This window comes from Lepidochelys olivacea, assembly GCF_965140295.1.
Source record: "Lepidochelys olivacea isolate rLepOli2 genome assembly, chromosome: 7".
NCBI lineage: Eukaryota > Metazoa > Chordata > Testudines > Cheloniidae > Lepidochelys > Lepidochelys olivacea.
In genome coordinates this window covers 123,826,090-123,845,209 of record NC_140417.1, presented here as the reverse complement: position 1 = coordinate 123,845,209, position 19,120 = coordinate 123,826,090, and the positions used below count along the sequence as shown (strand labels likewise).

General features: G+C 44.1%; 1 protein-coding gene across 13 annotated transcripts in view; it reads right to left on the bottom strand.

Annotated features, from left to right (window-relative positions):
• BTRC (beta-transducin repeat containing E3 ubiquitin protein ligase) overlaps positions 1 to 19,120 on the bottom strand; it is a 171,308-nt gene that overhangs the window by 25,978 nt on the left and 126,210 nt on the right. For all 13 annotated transcript variants that reach the window (XM_084633284.1, XM_084633291.1, XM_084633296.1 and 10 more), the window contains one exon: positions 9,281 to 9,512. In XM_084633284.1, coding sequence (XP_084489410.1) covers positions 9,281 to 9,512 — 232 coding nt within the window. The remainder of the gene's footprint in view (positions 1 to 9,280; positions 9,513 to 19,120) is intronic.

The following is a 19,120-nucleotide window of genomic DNA, read 5'->3' as shown; positions in this document are numbered from 1 at the left end:
TCCCACGGCCTGAAGCTTTCACTGACACCTTAGACACTGTGCGCCCACCCCTAGAGTTGATACCAGTAGTTTCAGGTGAATATACTGAGCTCCATAGGAATTCTGTATGAGGAAAAGAGGAAGGAAGGAGAAAGGATGGCAAGAAATGGGCCCACACTGTAGAAGTTCTGCTTGCCGATTCCTAATCAATCCTCACCGATCATCCCTCTAGTTGTCCACCTCCCCCTGACTCTCAGTCTCCAAATGGAGCCATCTTTAGTTAGTTTTTATTTTCATTGCTGTGATAGGTGTATTTCAATCACAGTAGTTGACTCAGATCACTGATCTTAGACCATTTTTATAGAGAGATAACGGACCATTGTCAGAGAAAACTACCATCATACAACCCCCCTGCCTTGCCTCTAGTACTAATGGGGGGGGGGGGGGCGCTGGGGACGAGGAGAAGAGGCAGAACCTATTTTAACAAGTGGCATGGTTACAAATCCAATGTTATCATTTGTTCCCAAGAAACGGTACAATTAATTTATAGTATAAATTTTAAGGAATTTCTTATTTAGAGAAGCCACTTTAAAATGGACATTTTCCTTCACCAAAAATTATGGTAAATTAACTTGAAATGTGATTAGCTGTCTATTCTTCCATATCAAATTATCTTTCAGGACAGTACTGGTTTTACAACATAGTCCTAGGCAGAAAAGCTTTGTCTTCCTGAAGTTGAAAGAATCTTTCACTTACTTCACACACAAAAACCTGATGCAAAAAATGCATTTTCCCTCCCCAAAACACCACACACACATATTCTAAACAGTCTGGAAGTTCAAAGTTGAGGCTTCGCTTTTCAAAATCTGAACAAAGTACACAAATAAATACACAGTTAAAGTTACTCAAACAACCTTAACTCTGACCTCCACAGCACCAGGATAAAAATCAAACAATTTTACTCCAAGTTTAATAAATGTGCCTGATTGATGGATAAGAGGCAGTACTATGTGGGCAGAGTAGGTGGTCTGGAGAACCAGAATGAGAATTTGCCAACTTTCAGGGTTTTAGGGTGTATTTTGTGTGTGTGTGGTGGGGGCAAGGGGATGAGAGCAATAAAGTAGAGCTTGAACTTAACTTCCAGGCTTTTTAACATGTGCTTTTGTGAGAAAGCTACAAAGCTCTCCTGTGGGTTCTTTTTAGTTGAGGTGACATATTCATAATTCCAGGTGAGTCACATTTTTTTCTGAAAATTTCCTTAGGCTTTAAAAAATGTTTAACAATTGTCTGATCAGGAGAGTCACCGCAGTCCTTGCAAGCTGCCCACAGATTAACACAATTCCATTCCAGACAACCTTCTGCCTACTCATATGGCTTCTCACCTCCTATTCTCCTTACTGGAATCCTTGCCCTGCATGTGACATTTCTGCATGTGCACTGTACAGCCTGCAACTACATGCCCCTCTGAGATTCCTTGTCATTAAGGCCACATGTGTTGGGATACACACACTTTGGAAACATGCAAATTGATGCACACACATGCCACTTACCACTGTGCGCTTATTTAAATCACGGAATAACTGCTGTCTACATGCGGCAAACTAGAGAAAGGCCCCTCCCATCCGTTCAGTACCACACAAAAAGTGAAGTTTGAAGGTAGCTCTATTTCATGGATACAAGCAGTGAATGACAAGGTAGAAACAGTTATTTACCTGTACTGTAACTGTTGTTCTTTGAGATGTGAGCGCAGACAAGCATTCCACTCAGGTGTGCGTGTGTCCAGCTCACCAACTTATAGGAGTGGTGCTCACGCCCTGTGGCCCTTCCCCTCCTCTGGCTACTCAAAATCAGTGCCATCCCAACCCCCTTAGATCCTTCACACCAAGAGTACAGACTCTGATGCAGAGCGGATGGAGGATGGGTCACGAAATATAAATCTGCACTCACATCTACAGTACAGGTAAGTAACTGCTTTTTCTTCGAGTGGTTGCAGATGTGTATTCCAATCAGGTGACTCACAAGCAGTACTTACATGAGATGGAGCTTGGAGTCTACTAAAACGACTGCGGGACTGCCTTCCCCGAGGTTGCATCTGACCTAGACACAGTGGTAATTGCGCAGTGCTTTGTAAAAGTACGTACAGAAGACCAGGCATTGGCCCTGCAGGTGTCCAATATTGAAACATCTCTGGGGAATGCTATCGTCGTTGTATGACCCTGTAATCTCAGAAGAGGCACCATCTGAGCTACTTCACATGCATTTGTAATGCAGGAAGTTATCCACCTGGAAATCGTCTGCACAGAGACCGCCTGACCCTTCATTGGATCCGCATAGGAGATGAAAAGATGACCCAAAAAGGGCCCAAAAAAGCTAAGTTCTCTCTAGGTAAAATGCCAAGCACGGTCTCACATCCAATGCGTGAGGTCTCTGCTCATCCACGTTGGCGTGTGCATTGTTAGGAGAGAACACCAGTAAGTAAATCATGAGGTTAAGGGCAAACAGTGAAACCACTTTAGACAAAAAATTTTGATGTGGCCATAGGGTCACTTAGTCTCTGACAAACTGAGTGTGTGGGGGCTCTGCCATTAAGGATTGCAGCTTGCTTACTCTCCTTGCAGATGTTATAGCTACAAGGAAGGCTGTCTTTTGGCACAGGAGGGACAGAGAACAGGTTGCTAGGGGTTCGACAATAATGAGGTCCCACAAGGGAACTGGCTCTTTAACAGGTGGGTAGAGACAAATGACTCCTCTTAGAAATCTCACCACCATGGAGTTTGAGAAACTTGACCTCCCTTGGATGAGCAGATGAAACTCTGAGATCGCCATAAGAGAACCCTCAATGAACTGAGCGACAGACCAGAAGACTGAAGGTATAACAGGCACTACAAGATGTCCTGAATGCAGGCCAGCACGAGCTGAATTCCCCATGCTAGCCACCAAACTGAAAAGCGCTGCCACTTGTCAAATAAGAAGCTGTAGCAGAGGGTTTCCCATGAAGTAACACTTGTCAAACAGCTTCTGAACGCCAGTCCTCCTCTTAATTTTGCCATGAAGAATCCATGCTGTGAGGTGCAGGTTGTTCAGCGCCGGATGCCAAATCTGACTGTGGGGCTGGTTCAGTAAGTCACGATGAAGAGGGAGAGAGATGGGCAGTCAAACCGACAGATTGAGGAGACTGGAAAACCAACACTGTCTTGACCACACTAGTGCAATGAAAATCAGTCTGGCAAGATCCAACTTCAGTTTGAGAATGACCTGCGGGATGAGTGGGATCAGGTGGAAGGCCTACGAGAACACCAATCCTCACTCAGGTGGAAGGAGCCTGGACTGAGGCCCATTCAGGAACAAAATTGACTACACTTCTTGTCTTTCGTTGCAAGCACGTCGACAGCTGAAATGCCCCATTTTTCAAGATGGGCCTCAACAACCTATTCTTCAGGGACCATTCATGATGCTGAAAGACACCCCTGCTGAGGTGATTTGCATCGGGAGAACATCATTCACATGGCCATTCACCTACTGGGGATGTGAAATAGCTTAGCCAAATTGCCAAAACTTTTTACTGCCTTGTGACAAAGCTGGTTGGAGTGGGCTGCACCCTGTTTGTTCACATAATACACTGTGCTGGTGCTGGTGAGTATACGAACCACTATGCCTTTGATGTGCACCAGAAATCTCCAGTACACACTGTAAATGGCTCAAAGCTCTATGACCTTCACACGAAGAGAGGCTTCCTGATCTGTTCGCAGTCCCCGAATTTTCAAAGTCCCCAGATGTGCTTCCCCAACCCATTTGTGGAGGCATCCGTCATAACTGTTATGAAAAGCAGAGGACGGGTGAAGGGAATACCTTTACAAAAACTGATTCAATCTATTCACCACAGGGCAGGGGGCAGCACTCGCACTAGGCTCTCCAACAACTGACCATCTGGGCAATATACCAACTTGAGCCAGGTCTGAAGAGACAAAGGTGCAACCTCACATGCTGAACTACGCAAGTACGTGCGGTCATATGACTTAGCGACTTCGGACACACACGAATCCAAATGGAAGTGAGTGACTGGAGGGATAGTCCCAGACAATGAACTGTCTGAAATCACAGTTCAGCAGAAATGCCCTCAAATTCACAGAATCTGGTAGAACCCCAATACTCTCGATTTTTTTGCGGTGGTACTCAAGTTGATTTTGCTTTGTTTTCTATCAGACCCAGCCCATCGAGGAGACCCAGTCTGAACCGGACATGGTTGAGGAATTGATCTGGGGACTTTCCCCTCACTAACCAATCATCCAGGTAAGGAAAGACATGGCTTGGGAAAAATTGCCACATGGAAATAGGAGTTTTGAAGAACAAGGGCAGCAAACCGGTGGTTGTGATTCAAATCTGGGAGGATGGCAGCTAAGGTAACTATGCAGAATCTCATGTGCTTGATGTGCCTGTTGAGACCCTGGAGTTTGAGAACAGGTCTCATGTCCCCCTTGGACTTGGGAATCAGGAAATACTGTGAGTGGAATCCTTCTCCTCCCACCCCAGCCCACCAATGCTGCAGGGGGTCTTCCTCTAATGCCCCCAAAGCTCACTTAGTCTGGACCTGCTGTAGGAGCAGTGACTCGTGAGGGGGGTCCTTGAAAACGGACAGAGTGTGGGGGAGTGGAAATTGGATGGCATAACTTGATCCCACACGCTTAGGACCATTTGTCTGAGGTTATCACTTCCCAAGCACTGTGAAAGTGAGGAAGCCTGTCCCCGAATGGTGGGAAGTTCACAACTGGTGTCGATCAACGAGTCAAAATGGCTGCTTGCCCAAAGCTGGGGGAGGACAGGCTGGCTCATTAAAGTTAGACCCAGGAGGTCTTCCTCTGTGCGACTTGTGCCCCTTCCTGGAGTAGTCCTGCTGCCTCGATAGGTAAGATGTCTGCTGGAAGGACCACTGCGGACAGTACTGTGGCTGCCATGGCTGACCCAGAAATTGGCACCTTTCTATGGCTGGGGTAAAGCCCCCCAATGAATGCAGAGTTGCTCCTGAGTTCTTAAATGAATGTAAAGTCTCATCCATTTTGTCAGAGAAGAAAAAAATCAATCATTGAAAACTAGGTCTTCTGTTCTCTGCTGGACCTAGGGTTGCTAATTTTGGCAGGACATATTCCTGGAAGTTTCATCACATGATATAATCTTTAATGGTTAATCTTTAATTCCTGGAGACTCCAGGACAATCCTGGAGTGTTGGCAACTCCAGCTGGACCTCCAAAGCTATGCCAGAGTGCTGCACGCATGAGGCCCTTCTCAGCGTGATTGCTGAAGCCATAACTCTGGAAGCTGCATCTGTTATGTCTGGTGCCGACTGCAAAGATGTCTTGGCAGCCAGACAACCTTATGCAATAAACATTCTGAACTCTTCCATGGAGGGTTCAGGCAACTTGTCTGTGAGTTTGGCTATAGACTCCCAATTCCCCAAATCATATTTCAATAACAGTGCCTGCCGATTTGCAATGCCCACTTATAAGGATGAGGTCGAATAAATTCAGAGAGCCAATCTCTTAGTACTCTGTGTCCTTGGGCATGGACTTGTACCGCCCTTGACATCATCTCTCATGAGCTGCTGTTACAAGAGAGCTAGGGACCATATGAGGATAGAAGCACTCAAAATCCTGCATAGGAATGCAATATCGTTTGTCAGTACACTTTGCCATAGGAGGCAAGGAAGCTGGGGTACACCACAAAGTCTTATCAGGTTCTAACAACGCTTCAAGTTATAGGGAGAGCCACTCTCCTTGGGTCCAAGGACTGAAGAATTTCCACCAACTTGTGTATATTTTCCTGCACAAACTCAGCCTGAATACCCAAGGCTGAAGCCATTCATTGCAAGAGATCCTGATGTGATTTAAAATCCTCAGCCATTGGAGAGGAAGAGTCTAGTATTGCAGAACCAGCTGGTGATAAAGATGAAGGAAGTGGAGCCTGTGGAACCTTCTGTGGCAGCCTGTATGAGTGTCTCAGGCTGAACCTGGGTTGAGGAAGCCACCTCTGAGTCAGCAATGTAGGTGACTGAAGAGAGAATACCGGGGATGGCCAGGAGACCTTGCCCTGGAGTGGGCTGACAATTGGGACTTCACAGATTGAGAAACAGTCCAGAGATTCCAAGGCAGACACTGAATATAGGGATACGGCATAGGTGGGCAGTAGGCACTGGGCCAAGACCCGCGGTCCCTATTGCAGGAGCAGTGCTGATCTTGGTACTGATTGTGATCCATAGGAGGTCTCAACAATCTTTGAGAATGAGGTCTTGGTAATGAGGGAGATGGTGCCTCCGAACTTGCTCTCGATGACCCCCCACCCCCAAGTCATCTGAAGACAATGGGGGATCCACCCCAGGTGCAGCAAGCAAACATCCAGCATTGTCCGAAGCCCAATATGCTGGCTGCATCGTTACCAAAGCAGAGAGAGAAGCTGATGCCTTGAAGGACAGGCAAGGGCACTGTACTCCCACTTGGCAGCAAAACAAGATGGCGCTGCAGTCAGGGTTGGTATCGATGCCATAGATGTGGTCTGCACTGCAATCATCATCAGTGCCGAAGATAGCAGCTGTGGTAACACGCCTCACGGTACCCATAAGGAGGTTGACCTCGAGTGCCTACTCTGAGTCTTGGCAGTACTGAAGACAGTGCTGTTGACTGAGACAAGTCTGCAGTCAATTCAGGTGGCACAGAGGACCACACAGAAGTACTCCTGGCAGCAGAATGCTCCTGAATAACTGGGGAGCAAGAACAGAGGGGCAAAGCAAGTCTGATGCTGCCTGGTATACCAATGGCATGGAAATAGCTGGTGCCAATGTTGTTGGTAATGTACTCAATGGGCATCGCATGAATGGTAAAGTGCTCAACGGATGCCGCCTCGGTACCGGAGAGCGAGTGGATGGCCCAGCTCCATCCCACATATCAGAAGAATCATGGTGATTGTCTTCGCTCCACCTGGAAGAGAAGGTGGAATCTCCCCAACCTCTGGAGTGGTTCTGCAGTCCGGAGGACCTGAAGAAGGAGAATGATCTCTCTACCTCCTGGGGGAGGCATGAGAGTCTGGTCACAGAACACTGGCTCGCTCTAGTTCCAAAGTTGTCTGAAAAAAGAAAAGGAGGACTTGTGGCACCTTAGAGACTAACTGGTTAGTCTCTAAGGTGCCACAAGTCCTCCTTTTCTTTTTGCGAATACAGACTAACACAGCTGATACTCTGAAAGTTGTCTGAGAGGATGAACGATCCACACAGGTCTCCAGTGCCAAGCGGGCCTCATGGCCAGCTCCACAAGGTGCTGCTTGAGGTGCAAGTCCCTCACCACCTCTGTTCTTGAATGATTTGCAGATGAAGCTCCTTTCCTTAATGTGTCCTTCTCCCAGGAGCAACAAGTACCATATATGGGGGGGTCACTGCTGGGAACAGCCACCCCAAACAATGGACAACAGTTAAACCCTGGTGAGTGAATATTTATTCTAACTCCTATAAACTAAAAACATAAATACTGTTAAACTAACTTACTATATGGACAACAAAATCCAAGAGAGACCGAGATGGAACAGTGTGAAGAAAATACCACACCAAGTGCTCTGAGTCTACTCAGGAGTGGCAAGAAGGAACTGAGGGGGTTCGGAGGAACACTACCTTTAAATAGCCTGGGGAGGGGCTAAGAGACACAGGGCATGGGTGCTGCCCCTCAGGGCACTACTAGGCAAAGTTCTCTGGCTTGGGTGCAGCAGCCACACGCACACCTGAATGGAAAATATGTCTGCAACCACCCAAAGAAAATTTTTTAAATCCCTTCTGAAACGACTTCTGCTACTTGCCAAAACTTTCCAGAAAAAGGCCCCAAGGGTGAAATTAAGGGGTGAAATATGAGGTGGATTCGTTTGTCTTTGATGAAGTTGGGCAGAAAAAGGACTGAAAAAAATTGGGTTTATAACAGAAAGTGAGCGTGCTTCAGTCTTAACTATGGAAAGGCAAATGCCTCTTCAAATTGCTCCCTATGTCTGTGTAACAGAAGAGTTCCACACGTTATAATGCTGCTCTGGTACATGAGATTATTGCCATTAGACCCCTAAAAACTACCACAATAACACACTTAGCACAACAAAGATTTTTTTCAAGGTCTACCAGCGCCATTTGATTATGTGGCAGTTATAATTTATAAAATCCCAGGAATCTGTGTATTTAATTTCCTAGCAACACTCCCATAATGGCGTTATTCTTTATAAGATCCACAATTAAAAAACAAACATGTTTTCTCCTTCTTCAGCCCTAGAATTTAAGTATCATGTGGAACAATCCCATTAGAAGTCAAATGTTTGGAAAGAAGGAGCACGTAGGAATTGAGCAGCTCTTCAAAGGTCTGCACAGGATAAACAATATGTGTGAGAAATTCTTCCAAGCAATTTTCTCTTCAACTAAGTGTTCAGAGTCTTCAGCAAAGATGGCAACACATTTTACTTAATTCCATCAGAGACTCAGGAACCAAGCCATCTGAATTATAATATCGTCTATGGAGGTATGATCAAATGGTTTGAGAATGGGACTGAGAGCCAGAATTCTAAAGCTGGTTCTGATACTGTCTTGCTGCACAACCTTGGGCAAGTCACTTACTATCCCGTGCCTCAGTTTCCCCATCTGTAAAACAGGGAAAATAATGGTACCTCCCTCACAGGGGTACTGACAGAATTGTTTGCTCAGTGCTTTCCTCTACTTAGGTAGTTCTGTGACCCCCATTCATCACAATAGCCAAACATTTACCTGGGGCCAATGTCCTCAGATGAAAAGCACTGTAGAAGTACAAAATATGAATATGTTATCACGTCCACTCTTTATCCTGACATGTTGTTCACTGTAGGTAATTAATATTCAAATCCGTGGCTACAGGAAAATATTTTATTAATAAAAAGGGGTCAAAATTCTGAATGAAAAAATCCCAAGGGAAAACCAGAGACGATAAAAGGTAGTTACAATTTTTTAAAATTCTGTTATTCAGACACTGTTACTGTCTTAATGACAATCAGATGCTCTGTTTTCTGTGTCACATGCCCTAGACATTTGGTAAAATCATCCATTTATTTCAATCAAAAGGGTAGGGATATTGAGTGAAATGTTACTACTACTGTGCACTTCTATAAAGCCTTTCATTCACAATCTGCTGCTACCTACTTCGCAAAACTTCTCCCTGAAGAACACTCTCCCACAGGGAACGCCCACTGTCAGAGGAAGCCAAATACCATAGCTCTTTCAAGGACAACCTGGAAGATCCTTCCCCCAACCGGGTGGAAATACCTGGCAGTGCAGTGATGAAGTCCCTCTGTAACATGGGTTTGAGGTACGAGTTTATATGTCCGTGCTGGTAATGACACATCTGGGAGATGAGATGTTCCACAAACTCCACTTGGTCGGACTCGGACCACTGTTCAAAATACTTGACGCACAGCTCCTTCTCTTTCTCATAGCTTGCAGACAGCTTCCTTTGTTTGGGCACAATCATGCTGGAAGTGCCATTGGCAAGTTTTGTCTTGAAAGGAAAGAAGAAAACATGAAATAAAGCTTGGGATGCTAACATTCTGAGTCTGCATATCCCATATCTTGCTGCTGTCAGTCCGCAAGTGGCCCCAGAAACTGGTAACCTTGGAGGACAGTACAGTTCATGCTGGAGCTGTACACAAAGGACTGTGGTTAGATGGAGAACAAGAGTGGCAGCTTAATACAAACACATTTTAGTTACATTTTACACACAGTAAAATGCTGACAGATTCCTAATTTGCCATTATCAGCTACTTCAGTGCACCACAGAAGACTGCATTTGTATTTTGTTTCTCTTCTAAAGTATTTGCTTCAGGGCTACAATGGACTGCTGCTAAAATTAATAGAAAATACATGAGATGGATAAGAAACTGCACAACGATCATTTTAATAACACACATAGTATACAGTAAAATCTGTTAAATCAACACCCCAACATCTGGTGCTCATCTGTACTTCATGCAAAGAATCAAATACTAAACTTTATAGTCACTGTTAATATTTTGCCAGAAGGTCTCAACATAGTCTGATTTTGAAGAAGGGATCTCAGGGACAGGAGAAAACAGACTCTTCACTCTATCGCCTAAAAGCAAGATGCACGGAAGTTTTGTTTTTAATGATTTAACTGAAAGAAAAGCACACGTATTGTACCATGAGCAAATCCCAAGCCAAATTAGCTGTCAACTGGGAAATTATGTTTTCCCATGCTGGTTACTAAATAGCTTTTATTAAATACTAAACTAAGGGAATGTCTGTTTATTTTTAGGATTCTACTGCCCCAACTTAAAAAAAATAAAAAATAAAAAATAAAACCAAGTACAATGGTCTTACATTTAACCAAGACAAGTTTTAAAGGGACATTGTCAAGATATATCCATGTACCATGGAACCTTGATAAGTCTCATTTTAGTAATCTGCAAACCTGGTAAGTCTTACTAAAAGGTGGTGTCTAGCCCTACGTCACAGCAAAGCTTTAATAACAGACGGCACTGTAATGACAGTTCACATTATTAGATCATTTCTTTTACAAAAACACTCTAGTCTACATTTGCTACTGCATTATGAATTATCAATTAAAACCAAATTGCACCTATCATGATAAATATAAGTTATATTTTGTGATGTAGTATTTCAGTTTCACTGACTTGCTATACCACAATGTGTATTAACAAAATTAATGATATTTTAGTCAATCTAAAAGAAAATAACCAGACTGTACACGCTCTACATGTAATTTGTACCTAAGAGGAATATACATAGAATCTATTTACTGGGAGGAAGGATCAATGGAAAGATGTTAAGTGATTTGCTAAAAGGCTATAGAAAGTGCCTGCCAAAGCAGGGACAAGAACTCAGGAATTTCTAGCTCCCAGGCTTGTACCCCAGATTACACCTCCCTGTCCACCTAAAATCCTTACCTGTGTTACCCACACCTTGGATTACCAAAAGTGACAGAATGCTTTAAAATCTACTTAATTTTTCATCTAACAGAGATGGCTGGATAGATTTTCTTACAAAACTGCCCTGGTAAGTGGCAGCCATTTTAACAAAAAGTATATTCTGGCTTTGTATTATGGTTTGAATTAACTCTGACTTTCTGAGACCATAGTACGGTACAAGGATAACAGATTGTATCATTGTTCAACTTTGCATCACGATCAAACTGGTCTGCAACACTTGTTTTGTTTCCTTTCTCATTCCCCTCAAAATGGAGCTGAGAGTCCTCAAACACTGGGGAATGTTTCTGGGAGCATTCAGTAAGGATCATCAAAGATAGCTAATAGCTGGTGGCAGAGTTGCAAACTAACAGCAAAGTATAAAATCCTTGTACAATGGTTTTATATTCTCTCATCATGTGGATAATAGTGTCCCATAAATGGGATATTTGGAGGGAGGAGAAACACACACTCTTCTTCTGGACACTCTCTTTATATAGAGAGAATGCTGACATCTCTGAGGCAACTGTGGGAATGAACTCCATGGCGTGAAAGGTTGGATTTTTCCTGGCAATGGCATGGCATACAAAGATTAAGGATGGGCTGTATTGAACATCAGCCTTGAGGGACTCTGGCTGTTTTTACTGCAGTTTAGCTGTTTGCAAAATAGAAAAACCCATGAAATGCTGGAGATAGTTGACAAATGGTGTATTTTACAAGCCTGACCTCATTTCATTTCTCATTTCATTTGCTGCACAGCCAATCTTACAGCAGGCTATCTCAATAGAGCATGGTTTTTAAACCTGTACCCTCTGCCTTTTGTGTCCTCCTTTCAGTGAGAACAGTCACTATTTGCTAGAGCATTAAATGCCCTCTTATCTGTTGCAATCAAGAAGCCCCTCCAGAAGAGACAGTGCTATCAGACATATGGATAATAAAATGAAGTTAAATATTCATACAAATGTACCACCCAAAAGGTTTTCAGCCCAGAGCTTTCTACTGTTTGTTGGGATGAAGATGTATTACCTGCCTCACTATCAAAAATAACCACAGACAACAGGAACCGCAAACAATCACTGCATGTTACCCAAAGAAGATGCATCTGTGTATGGCATGGGAAAGCGCCCAAATGTAGCAGATCACAGTCCGCCACCTTTTTCTTCTTCCCTCCCAGGTTTGAATGTGGAGGCATGACCCTGCAGACGATAGGGGCCACCATTCAGTGCTTCATTTTGATCTGAGCAGCGTGACATGCTGGGACCTGTAGCTTCTGTGAGTGGCACCTTTATACTTGCAGAGGTCTATTTCCTCCTGAGGTCCCTTCCAACCCTGATATTCTGTGATTCTATTTCAGTGATACCATTTTTGAGATGGGGTGACCAGCACTGAACACAATACCCAAGATAGTGAAGGCATTCCATCAATTCTAGTCAGACATCCTGGCACTGAACAGACTGGTTTAGTAAGCTGTCCATAATTACAAGCTTTTCTTCAGGCCTGAAGAAGCTGTCAGACAGTCAAGCCCAAAGAAGAGCTTGGTGGAGCTTGAAAGCTTGTCTCTTTTACCAACAGAAGTTGGTCCAATAAAAGATACTACCGCACCCACCTTGTCTCTCTCGTATTCTGCGACAAACACAGCAACAGTAACACTGCAAACAACAATTACAAGGCCATTTTTCTGAGTAGCTACAATTAACAGAGCCTATTTGTATGCACGAGGAGGTAGGAGAGAACTAACATAACGAAGGACCTGAGTCTAAAGAATAGCCTACGTCTACAAGAAGGGGCAACATTTTAGTATGGATAAACAAAGGTTGGATCAGTCTAAATTTGTGTGAACAAAACAAAAATAACCATGGTATAACATGGTTGGCCCACCAACTTAGTAACAGAGGTTGTTTTGTTGTATAGATGGGGCTTATGGGTCCTTCTTCAGTATGGGAAAAGCCAAATGCCGGCACAGCTCTCCGCTACTATTACAAGAATCCATTTTTTCAGCCACACCAGCAATCTTTAATTTATTTATTTTTTGGGAAAAGGGTTGTAACACAGATGTCCCCTACTCACTGTAGAAAACCATGTTAGAGCTCTTTTTGTGTACATATTGACTCTGACCATAAGCTTCTTGTGGTAGGAACTGTCCTGTCTCTTGCAAAGCATGGATGCTCAAAAACCCCAGCTAGTGCCACAAGAAATGCACCTACATGTCTGTGAAGCTCTAAAATGGTTCAGAGAAAATAAAACAATGCTGCAAGTTTCTCACTTGAGTTTCTCTACAGCCAAAGGGGAGGGAAAGGCATTCCATGATATTCCAGCGCTAATGTGTCTTAGTCACTTACGTGGGCACGAAAGAGCATCAGGGGTCATGTGTTCTTTGGTTCTCAAACTCAAATACTTTGTCTTGCTTATTTGCAGTTGCATCTTTTCACTACTAACTATGTGCACCACCAGTGCTGGTAAACTCGCTGATCCACCTTAACAGCATTTTTGGATGGGTCCTACTGAAGGAGAGTGGGAAAAAAAGGACATAATGTTTAATTATAAGAAATGATTGAAATAGGCACAGACATACCCCGGGTGCCTCTGCACTGCAGCAAGCTCTAAACTTGTTATCGTTAATGGTTTAAATTTCACTGTGCTAATCATTTCAGGACACAAGCCTTTCTTGATAATCTAATGAATTATTCCAACATCCTTCAGCAAAAAAAATCCTCCTTGACAGCACTAATTACAAGACGTTTTCCCAGTGCTTATGTAAAATATGACAGAGCAGCAGCTTAGGGAATTGCAGAAAACTGCTTCTAATTTCCACTGAGAAACTGACAAACACCTCTCTTCCATCTCTCCCAGCTCTCAAGTAAGATTTAACTTTCTCATTTAGTTAATTACCGAGTGAGGATCATCATTTTCCTGGATCGGAGCGGCTCAAAGCCTTTATCGTGTTAACTTGTGAACTTGATCGATGGCTGCTGCTAAAACTTAATAACTTCACCCCCTGGCAAATTGTAAGATAAATATAATAGGAGAAACTCTGACAGTAAAAACCTGCCAGAAACGAGCGCTGTGTTTATGTTTCTTTGCAGGCAGCAAAAAAACAACCGACAGCTTATTACTGGGTGCGTGTTACTTATATTTAAAAGACTCCAGGCAGTTAACTTTCTGCGTACTGCTCAAACTTTGCTCATAAGATAAAAGACACTGGGGAAAGTCAAAGCAGTGTTACCACATGGGAGGTTGAGGGGCAGATGGGGGGAAACAGAGAGAGGGTAGCAAACAACATTGAAAGGAAAGTCATGGCCAATGTGCATGTTTAAGCAATTACAAAAAATCTAATGAATCCAGACAAATAACTGAATTAAACAGCAGTACAAGTCATGCTCAAATATTCTGGTGCACTTTAGAAGCTGGGTGGCAAAGGCAGAGGAATTAAATGGTGCAGCTACAGCAGCGAGATGTGTCTCTCTTCACAGTTCTATATCTGGAGAAGTCACTGTCAGCTGAACAATTCCAGCACTGTTGGGTTTTCAAGCCACCTTGTGGCCGCAAAATCATTTGCCCATAACCACATACCACTCAGTGCATGCTGATGTACTGGAGCATCTGAATGTGCCCCGATGCCCCTCATGTGACCCCTAAACTAATAAGAACTAGTACTTTAAAGTCAAGTTGGGAAGGGTTTGCTTGGGTGACCTAACAGCAGCACACAGCAGAGGCGGCAGGACACCGAGGCCCAAGTCCCATGGCTTGTGTCTTCCTCCTTGGGCCTGTAATTACCAAGGGCTGCAGAGGTAGATTGCTTAGCCCTAGTGGGCTGGGACAGAGGATGGACATGTTCTGAAGTCACTTACCAGTAATCTCTTTAACTACATTGTTTTGAGAAGCTGGAAGGAGGATGCCCAAGATCGACCTGGGAGCATGGGTGTAACATATAATCATAGAATACCAGGGTTGGAAGGGACCTCAGGAGGTCATCTAGTCTAACCCCCTGCTCAAAGCAGGACCTCCTACCTAGGGAGGTGGTAGAATCTCCTTCCTTAGAGGTTTTTAAGGTCAGGCTTGACAAAGCCATGGCTGGGATGATTTAACTGGGAATTGGTCCTGCTTCGAGCAGGGGGTTGGACTAGATGACCTTCAGGGGTCCCTTCCAACCCTGATATTCTATGATTCTATGATTCAATCCTCAATTTTTGCCCCAGATTCCAAATGGCCCCCTCAAGGGCTGAACTCACAACTTGGGTTTAGCAGGCCAATGCTCAAACCACTGAGCTATTCTCCCCCCATGGGGACCTGTAAGGCTCAGACAGAAATTAACAATCTACTTCTTCAAACAAAAAATGGGGTTTTCTGAAGGGCGGGGTTGGAAGAGGCAGGGCTCCGTCCAGCTCCCAGTGGATGAACGTCCACACTGTAAGACCATCCCCACATAAGAGGGATTAGCACAAAGAACCAAGGGCCAATGAGCCACAGAATTGAAATTACACCAGAAGGGCAGTCCATTTGTCATGATGCCCTCTTTTGCTGGAACTTGTTTTTCCTATATTTGACTTGATAGAACTCAAAGCTACAACACTAGGTCATTAAACACCTCAGTCCATTTACTTTTATTTTAAAAGCTCAGTTTAGAAGCTACCCATTTCGTCTGCCTCCATCTCGCACAACAGATTCCAGGAAAGTTAACCATTAGTTTAGTACATACATGGGCTTACTTGCCATGTACTGGACTACAGTTTCTCCACTGCAAAGCTCGCTGGAACATTTTCAAAACCCAACACAACCCGGGAGCAGATCGCCACCAACCACATCTGAGTCAAAAGAAAGCCCCACACAAAGGAGCCAGGATTTTAGTTCCAGAAGGAAATTAAAAAAAACACCAACTGAAATGAACAGCCCCCTGGATATCCAAAGAAGTAACAATTTTGCCTGTACTTGGTTGTTAGCTGCTTGCTCACATCCGGCTTCTAATTTCACAGCGGCAAATTCGGTAGGAAAAAAAGATACATTTAGATGGAAAGTCAGTGGAATGAGAAGCTCAGGCTGCTGTGCTTCTTGAGGTCCGGTGTGGGCAACAGTTCCCAGAGGGCAAAAAGAAAAGGAGTACTTGTGGCACCTTAGGGACTAACCAATTTATTTGAGCATAAGCTTTCGTGAGCTACAGCTCACTTCATCGGATGCATCCAATGAAGTGAGCTGTAGCTCACGAAAGCTTATGCTCAAATAAATTGGTTAGTCCCTAAGGTGCCACAAGTACTCCTTTTCTTTTTGCGAATACAGACTAACACGGCTGTTTCTCTGAAAGAAGTTCCCAGAGGTACCATCTAACTACATACGATACTTTGTTGGGCTAAGGGGTGCCTGGCTAAGGACTTCACCTCCAAATCAGAGGAGTGACATTTAGAGAAAAGGTTGTGTTCTTCTGGGACCAGAGAAAGCTGCAGGCACCACCGATGTAATGTGCTGAATCTCTCCAGGGACTGGGGAGGGCAAGACTGAGCCATGCATGCTTGCACACCTGCTACACAAAGAACAGCAATAATAATGCTGGATAGAGAAGAAGCTCCTCTCCCACACTGCTAAAAAGTAAACCACAACAGGGAGAGCAGATGAAAAACTGTTCTTTTAAGCTAATACTTAATGTGTCAGACAGACTGATAAAGTTTAATTGTCTGGAATCTGTATATACTGTATACCTTTCCTTTGATATAGGTCTCACATCTGGATTTTAAATGTTGGTAAAACCACCAAAATAAAATTTCTGTGCTGGGAGAAATGGAAGCGAAGGGGGAGTTTCCCCCCTACCTTAACTGTAAGTTTGATCAGTCTCTGTAGGATTCCTTTGAAAATAACTGGGACTGGTGAGGAATCATCTTGTGATGGCAGCACCTGGACAATGCTGGCATATGCCACACTTTCCCCAGGTTAAAGAAACCAAGTTACTGAGAGCAAAACAAATCACTAGCATTAATAACCCTCCTCTCTTCCCTATAAACACTGAGAATCCATGGTGAGGGGTATGTTAGAAATAACCAAACCCTACACATACTTTATAGGCACTCTTAGACAGGTAAAGAGTGACTCTTAAATTAGTTAAACAGAAACACTTCCCCTTTCGCATATGTTACCTGACCCAGCTTTGGACAGCTGGGACTACTACACATTACTACTGTTAAGGGAAAGCAGCAAAATGTACATTATTACTTGGAGAACAATCTACTGAAGTCAGCCTTTACCAGTAGCAGCAAAGGGCTCATTAATGGGATGGCAAGGAGTAGGCTATGCTCCAGGCAGCAGGTTTCTAGTTTTCTAAAACAGCCACTTGTAAACACATACACTACTGACTGAGTGGCAGTTCCCTTTATGGGTGTTACCGAAGAGTTTCCTTTTTCCCTCGTGTACTCCCTTAACCCAGACAGAAAGCCACCAGGAAACAGTGTACTGGGGGGCAGGCCAACATAAATAATTTTAAATGAGACGAGACAACACATTCAAAGAGGGGGTGACCTAATAGGTCTAATGTCCATGGCTGGGTGCACCGGATAAAAGGATCAAGATACATGGAACATCTTGGTCTTGTCAATGGAAAGCTTTAATACACTTTTAGCATTAAGAGACTGCAGCCTTCTCTGAGATACTTGGGTATTTCTCCCCATAGTTTACTCAGGAGAGCTCAGCTCAGATGTGGCATTACTTTTCACTGACTTTCCTGCTTTTGAACACTTTTTGCAATGATGGGGCCAAAAGAATGTAAGTGACTTGCCCAAGGTCACAATGAGAGTTAGTGCCCCATCTCGGATTAGAGGCCACGACACTCCAAGGCCTTTTAAACACCAGATAATCCCAGGGTTTCCTCCTTTCATAGAACAAACAAAAACAGCAGTGGGGTTAGGAGAAAACTGCACGACTCCTGATCCACACTTCCTCCCACTGCGAACACGCTCCTACAAGTTGCTCAGTGAAATTCATCACCTTCCCTGCTCCTGAAATGGCCAGTTAATTCAGTTAGCTGCAGGAACAGCTCACATTCACTTTGCACCTTAGCCAGCTTAAGTACCTCTTCTCTGTTCATGTTATTCCCACTTTGTTTAGTCATAGGTGGCATCATGTGATGTCTCCACCTTGCCGTGAGCAGCATGTAGCACTTGTTTGAGCTGGACAAACAGGGAGGGAAGAAGCAAAGGAACAACTGAGAAACGGGGATGAAAAGGAGGGATGGTGTGAACAGTGCTGGGGCAACTGCACGGGGAGCATGGAGCTGGGTTGCTCATCTACCAAACCATTGTATTGTTTCAGGTTAAAGCTGGTCAACGGGCTATGGACAAAAATCTGCAGGGGTTCATCTCTCAGCCTTTGCTCATCCACCAGATGAGGCCACCTACCTGCTATCCACCAGCATACACGGTATCTTGCTTGTTCAGTCATTCTGCTGGCTTTACCACTCATTTCTCAGGATTACCTAGGACTAGACACATCCTTTCCTTGATAGAAGATGGCCTGAGTTCTGGCCTCCAAATGGGTGGGCAAAAGGAAATTCTCCCATTTCCCCTATATCTTTAGAGAGGAATACGTTGGTCCAGGATATGCCAGATCACAAAAGAATTAAAGACTAGACAAGAAGAGCATGTAGACTGTAGCTCTACAGTAAGCAAGGAAGAAGCGTAGAGGTTGAGAAAGGCTGGGGATGAATTGCTTCCAGTCATCAGCAAGCATCTCTTTCCAGAGTACTCCTTCCCTAAAACATAACCAAACGTCATGACCAAAGAGGGCTCCCTCCATCACCATCCTTATTCATTATTTGCACTGCTGTAGGCCTAAGGGTCATGGTCCCAGACCAGGAACCCATTGTGCTAAGTGCTGTACAACAGAACAAAAAGATGGCCCCTACCTCAGAGAGTTTACAATTTAAGCGATGAAGCCAGTGGGTCTTTGGGGTCCCCCTCACATAGCTAAAACAATAAGCAACCTCTGCTCGCAACCAGAAAATCTTACAGATCTCTCCTATCTCTGGCCCAGAGAATCACACGTTTCCCTATATTCCTTGACTCCTATCTTTTCACTGCAAATAAATCAAGACACTCCGAAGCAGAGGAGGTAGTCACCCTTCCAGAATTATACCCACCTCAAGAGAGTCAGTCAAACTGAGATAGCTTTAGTGCAACTGCCTGTAACA